Raw genomic sequence first — 6,873 nt, forward strand, 5'->3', positions numbered from 1 at the left:
CATGAATGGCTCCCCCAGACTTTGACTGTCAGCCCCTTCCGTCTGGAGGAGCAGGCCGCTGGGTTTAGGGATGCTGCCACCTGCTGGCCACAGGCTCTCAGGACGTGGGGTGGCGTGGGCAGCCGCGCTGGCTTGGCAGGCTGGAAGCAGCCCGTCTCAGCCGAGTGCACCGCCAGCCAGCCAGCCAGAGCACACGTGTGGAGAAGGCGGGGCAGCTGGACCCCAGAGAAACCACCCATGAGACACAATAGCTTCATGTTTAGGCCCAGGAGTACGACAGACTGGGCCTAAATCCTGGTTCCGACGTTTCCCAGATGTGATCTTGATTAGGTGACTAATTGCTGTGAGCCTCAGCTTCCTCACCTGTATGAGACGCCTTCTCCTCCTGGATTAGGGCCACGTGCCCCAGCCAGAACCCAGAGGCTCTTCCTAGAGCCTCCGTTTTACTTCATTATTGCTTAAGAATGGAATTTCTATTGAACTCATGCAAATTATGCATTCAACTCCAAAGTTATGTTTGTTTGAGGCAAAACCTGAAGCCTTCTGAGAATCTGGGGTTTACGCCGTCAGTCGGCTCTGCTGGCCGCCCCGCTCAGGACGCGTCTTCACTCCGCTCTGCCGTTCTACCAGCCCTCCGCACGTGCTTGGCACTTTGCACATATCTCATTTAGCCCTCACACAGCCACAAATTATCCTCATTTTACAGAGCAGAAATCAGGTTCAAAGAGGCTGAGTAACTTGTTTGAAGGCACTCAGTCGCTACCAGAATGAGCCAAGCCTCAGACCCAAATCGGACCCCAGAGTCCTTGCCCGCCCGCCACTATAAGAGCCCCAGCAGCTGTCCTGCAGTTCCTGAGCTCTCCAAGGACCGTGACGGCCGATATTCGCTCACTGATGTACACTCCCCAGGGTCCCGACACGCACCAGAGGTGGCCGTCCTAGCCAATGGGACTGAGCAGAGAGAAGCCGGCACCTCCACTCCCCCTGCTCTTGCCCTCCCTGGCTCTCCCCCTCCCCCCGGGGGAAGGCCAGCCAGTTACCAGCACCACTTCCTGCTGGCCCTTGGGCGATGGTGACTGGGCAGTTCTTCCTCTTGGTAGACGAATTCCCTGGCTGTTTCGGTTCTCTCTCTTGCTGGGAACTGATTTGAAGTGAGTTACTGAGGGAACGCAGGGGCCATGAGCACGTCTTCCGCCCACTTGCTCTCCTGTGCCAGGGCTGGGAGCGCCGACACAGCCCTTCTCTCAGGGAGGCCTGGTTCCGGGGGCAGTGAGGAGGGGTGTCCCATCCCCTGGGGGGGGAAACAAAGGCATGGAGAGGGGATAGGACCTGCCCAAGGTCATACACCTAGGGGCACCGAAGTTTCTGCCAGGCTTCTGCCTGATGTCCACTGCCCTTCTCTGCCGTGGGGAGCAAATACCTGAGCATCACCAAGATGGGAAGGCAGTGTGTGCGCGGAGCCCTGGGGAGGAGGCCGTGGTTCTGAGACATGCAGCTGGCCCGGCAGTCTGGGCTAGGCAGGCCCGTGGGCCGAGAGGGAGGTCTGTGGAACTCAGCCAGCCACTTTCCACTCAGCAGGCTCAGCCCCAGGTATGTTTGCAGACCTTAAAACACCTCAGAGTGGCCATCTGGACTTCTGGTTGTCCATCAGTCTGTCAGGGAGGTGGAGCTATCTGTACTGAGAGGGGGTATGGTGCTGGCAAGAGCCCTGTGGTCTAGCCTGACTGCCTGCCCTTGACCCCTTCCCTCATAAGCCAATCAGCATGCCTGAAATGCTACCATTGGAAACACTGCATGTAGGGAGGATGCCATGTGATGATAAAGGCAGAGATCAGGGTGTTGCTTCTATAAGCCAAGTAATGCCAAGATTGCCAGCAAACCTCTAGCATTTAGGTGAGAGAACTGGGATGAATTCTCTCTCAGAAGGAATTAACCCTGTTGAAACAATCTTGGCCTTCCAGCTCACAGGGTTTTGAGACAATACATTTAAGCCACCTCATTTGTGGCAGCTCCAGTAAACAAATACACCAGTCAGTATCTCTCTGCAGAGATCATTCAATACTCTGACCTCTATTACCATAGGCTAGTTTTATCTGCTCTAGTATTTCGTGTAAATGGAGTCGTACAGTCTCTATCATTTGTGCCTGGTTTCTTTTGCTGTCCATAATGGTCTTGAGATTCATCTCCATTGTTGTGCGTGTCATTGGTCCATTCTCTTTTTCATTGTTGTGCAGTGTTTCATTGTACACATATTATACAATTTGTTTATCCATTTTTCTTTTAATGGTCATTTGGGTTGTTTCCAGGTTGGAGTTAATAGGATAAAACTGCTGTGAACATTCTTACACAGGTCTTTTTGTGAACATAAATAGTGAGATTTTTTTTCTGCTGTTTTTTTCTCTTGTTTTTTTTGACGGTCCTGTAGCTTAGCATGCCTAGTACTTTTTTTTTAATTAATTGTAGAACACTGTTAATGAGAAGTTGTAGAGGCACTGTATGATATTAACTTTGTCTAGCAAGTATTTCTTTTTCTTCTAGAAGGCAGTTAGAGAAGAGAGATTGAGATCGTCTGGGGCCGGGTTTCCATCTTCTTAAGGTGTGGTCTAGTTTGATTTGTCCTTAGTCCCCTTGTACTGTACAAGGTCTCATTTGAAAGTCTGGAGTATTTAGCAGGGCCTCTCTTCTCTGACTGGTCCTGACCTCCACATTTGTTTTCCTAGCACCATGGGAGAGCCAAACACTCTGCTGAGCTTCCTAGCCTTTGAGCTCTTGCTTTTATTTGGTTTCTCAGCCTCTCATTCCTCCTGCTTTGAAACCAGCAGGCGTCTTGAAGGTGGAACAGAACATGAGCTCAATTCTCTGCATGCTCTTTTATCCACGTGCTTGGCTTCTCAAGTCCCGAGCCCCAGTTTTGCCTCCCCTGTCCTAGGAGACCCTTGAGAATCTCAGCAGCCACTCTCAGCTCAGCCTGCAGGCCCACGTCACTCTCAAATTGGCAAATGTCTCACAAGCAAGAAAAGTAGCATGTCAGGCTTAAATTAGTGGGCTTTCCCTCTCACTGGGCTCCTGGCCTTTCAAGTCCTGGCTGCCCTGTTGCTCTCCAATGTGTTCAAACAAATTTTACAAAAACCCTACCATTTATAATTGTTCTTGGTGGGAAGGTTAGTCCGTTACAACATATTTCATAGCTGGAGCTGAAATCTCATCATTAATTATTTATGTTGGCTCCCATTTGTTGAGTCTGCTCTATGTGCCAGACACCATACCTAAGCTCTTTAATGCTTTCTTAAAAATGAATCCTCACAACAGTCCATTGAGATAGGTGCTACGGCTGTCCCCATCTTATAGGTGGAAAACCTGAGTCAGAAAAGGTGAAAAGATTTGCCCAGGATTTGGCAGTCACTAAAAGAAAGATATAGAACTTAACCCAGATATGACTGACACCAAAGCCAACATTTAAGTGCTAGGCAACCAGCCTCTCCAGTCTAGCTTTGAGGTTAAGACTGGCTCTAGGGCCTCCTTCCTCCATGAAGCCCTCCTAGAATGCTCCAAGAGTCTCTCCCACCTCTGCCCTTCTATTGCAACAACCGTGTATGCCGAAATCTCTGTGTATTTCCAATGGGAATGCTGACATCCTGGGTGTGATCCTGAAGGTACACGTCCTGAGGGTGGGCCTTGCACACACACCCAGCACAGCTCATACAGATGGGAGCTCAGAGAGGGAGTGGAGGAGATGGAATGAAGGGAGGTGGCTTGGTTCACTCCTAGGACAAGTACACTTCCCATCTCTGGGGGAGCACCAGTGATTGTGTCACAGGCTGGGGCAGGCAGGGATGGATGACTGTTTTCAAAGTTCTCTGCTTTTCTTTCCTGGTTGCTAAGCAACCGACTAGAGTTTCAGTGTTGAGAAGAGAGGATGCAGGCTCGGAGTCCTGAATAGTACCCAGAGAGACTTATCCCCTGGATGCGGCCTGTTGCGATCTCTGAGGCCCACAAGGGTAACCTTGAGGAGGGAGTAAGCAGTGGGCCTGGGGGTCAGTGAGGCGGATGGGGGAGGCACCTGCTGGCTGACAGGAGTGGGCTGGCCTGTACCCCTGCCCTGTATACCCTTCAAGAGTCCTTCGGCTAGCCAGGGTGTGGTGGGAAAAAGAGAAAAGACTATGCTGCTGACTGGCTCTGGGACCTCGGGCCAGGCACTGCCCCTCTTAGGACCTTGGTTGCCCCTGTATAAGATGGGCACTATCTCTTGCCAGCTTAGCCAGTTGGTGGGTACAATGAAGGCAGTAGAAGGAAGGTCTCACTGGCAGACTACAAAGAGTGGTGCCAAGTGAAGGGTTAGCACTATTGTGACACTGGGTCACTTCCAGGACAGCCAGAGCCCCCAGTGCTGGGGACACATCCTTCTTGTTTTCTTCTAGGCTGCCCTTGAAGGCTAGCAGGACCCCAGAGGGGTGGCTATAGAAGGTGGCCTTCCTGCTGTCCTACTGCTGGAGAGGTCACCCTCCGTGAGCAGCTGTTTTCTCCTTCTCCTGAGGCCCTGCCCTTTCCTGAGACACCCAGTCGACCACCATGTTGCCCACAGCTCCCTTGGCCACCCCCGGTTCAGCCACAGTGGCCCCCTTACAGTCTCCCACGTGCAGTGGGGGCTCCCCTGACTGGCCCTCTGTCCAAAAGAGCTCCCTTTTCTATACACCTGGAATGTCTTTGTCCCCACTCACCCGGCAGGGGAGAAGAGGAACTCTGCTCATCCCCTGGAAACAGCTCTCAAGGTCCCTGGGGATGGGGCAGTAGAGCCCGGCAGAGATGAAACCCAGGAGGGAACTACCTCTCAGGGTTCCCCTCTCCAAGCAGGGATCCCAGACTGGGGTTTTCAACCACTTAGCAGCGGGGTTGCACTTCTGCAACAGGAAATTACACTTCCATTTTCTTTCCCAAAGGGAAAAAGGAAGAAAGCAACAAAACTGATGAGCATTCTGACACATCACATCCCCGAACCGCAGCCATAATTGCCACTCTCAGACCTGCCCCAGCCCAGACCCACATCCTCCTGAGAGCTCACAGCTGCAGTGCCGGAGCCAGTTGTGCCCCTGGAAGCAAGGTAGGTGCAGGTCAGAGGGACTTGAACTCACAGTGAAGGGAGAAGGCCTGGGGGGGCTGGGAGTGGGGGCCCTCGAGGCTCCTTGCCAGGCACAAACCCCAGAGAGTCTTCCTCCCAACTCATCCCAGAGTTGACGGCATTGGTAAGGCTGGGTTTCTGCTTCCCCAGAGCAACTGGAGCCCTAGAGAAAAGAGAAGGCCGCTGCAGGGGCTCTGCTCTGGCAGCGGGATTTCTATCGGCTCTGGAGTACTCAGCAGAGCAGAGAGTAAGGTCACAGGAGCAGTGGTGAACCCTTCTTTCTGAGGAATTCTCTTAGGGTCCCTGGGCCATGGGATGGGTTCTTAGAAGTGAACTCTGAGTTTCTGGCCAGGCCTAAGGACTTGGATGCCCAGCTCAGCTGTCCTGGGCCTAGTTTACACACACCTCGGGGAGAGGCTTTCTGCAGACTGGAGCCAAAAGGGGGATGTGGATGGAGCGTGTATGGGGGGGGAGGTGCATGAGGGGCAAGGGGGTGTCCTAAGGGCTCACCACTCACTATTAGATTGGGAGGGCTTCATTTCTTAACCCAAAGGACAGAAGGGCAGAGGGTCCAGGGTTTGGAGGCTGTGGCTGCACCCTGGCTGAAGCAGAATGACCGCATCGACGCTCAGCGCCCAGCTCTGCTTGGCTGGAGATGGCCGGGGGTCCCTGAGGTGGGCACGCATGTGTGGGCTCAGGGAGTCACAGAGGAATGTCTGCCTCCAACCACGCCTGTGTGTCTGTGCTCCGTCTTTCCCAGGCTTCTGTCCATGGAGAGGCCCCTCACCATCCTGCAGGTGAGCCTGTACCACCCCACGCTGGGCCCCACCACCTTTGCCAACGTCCCTTCACGGCTGGAGCATGACACTAGCCCACTGCTGGTGGGCCGGGCCCTGGATGCCCACCTCCAGCTGCAGCTCCCTCGCCTCTCCCGCCAGCACCTGTCGCTGGAGCCCTACCTGGAGAAGGGCGGCACCCGTCTGGCCTTCAACTTGAAGGCCCTGAGCCGCAAGGGCTGCGTGTGGGTCAACGGGCTGACACTGAGGTTCCTGGAGCAGGTGCCCCTCAGGGCCGTCAACAGAGTCACCTTCTCTGGCGTCCAGATGGTGGTCCACATCGAGGGAGGCACCTCCCTGGAGGCCTTTGTCTGCTGCTTCCATCTAAGCCCCTCGCCCCTGATTTACAGGCCCCAGGCTGAGGAGACTGACGAATGGGAAAGCATCCCCCAGGAGCAGCTTCCCCCAGGTTCTGGGCAGCCGGCTCCAGGTCACCTGGGATTTCTCGACAGCTCTCCCCAGCCTAGCCCTGGAGGAGCACCAGAAATACAGCTCCAGAGGGAGGCCCCAGACAGTGTGCTCTACTAGCCCTGCCGGCCACCCTGGAGCAAGCCTCAGCTGAAATGGGACTTAAAATATTCAAGCTACATCATGCAAGGTTGACAAGCCAGGCCCGCCGCCTAATAATGAACTGATTTTGCAAACATGATCGGCCGCGGGTGAGGGGAGCGCCCTCCACGGCCACAGCTATGCAAGGTAACAGGAACTTTATATACTTTTAGAGGCCCTGAGGGGTTCTGGGAGCCTCTCTCCGTGTTTCCCCACACTTCCCCCTCTTGTCTGACTAGGAGTTACTTTATGTTGCTAATTTTGTGTGCCGCTTAAGAGCTGGAGTTTGAGGTTGCACCAGGAATGCACAGACACATGTAACAATTACGTCTGTGGTAGCTGGGGTTACCTTGGGCTTTCAAATACCCACAG

The 6,873-nt window shown here is 53.8% G+C and overlaps 1 protein-coding gene across 1 annotated transcript; it reads left to right on the forward strand.

The window, feature by feature from the left end:
• Positions 1–5,055: 5,055 nt before the first annotated feature.
• TIFAB (TIFA inhibitor) lies at positions 5,056–6,480 on the forward strand. Its single transcript, XM_057719780.1, has 2 exons — positions 5,056–5,098; positions 5,877–6,480. The coding sequence occupies exon 2, from the start codon at positions 5,887–5,889 to the stop codon at positions 6,478–6,480; it is 594 nt and encodes a 197-aa protein (XP_057575763.1). The 5' UTR covers positions 5,056–5,098; positions 5,877–5,886.
• The last annotated feature ends 393 nt before the right edge of the window (positions 6,481–6,873 follow it).

Source organism: Hippopotamus amphibius, chromosome 1 (assembly GCF_030028045.1).
Source record: "Hippopotamus amphibius kiboko isolate mHipAmp2 chromosome 1, mHipAmp2.hap2, whole genome shotgun sequence".
Taxonomy (NCBI): Eukaryota; Metazoa; Chordata; class Mammalia; order Artiodactyla; family Hippopotamidae; genus Hippopotamus; species Hippopotamus amphibius.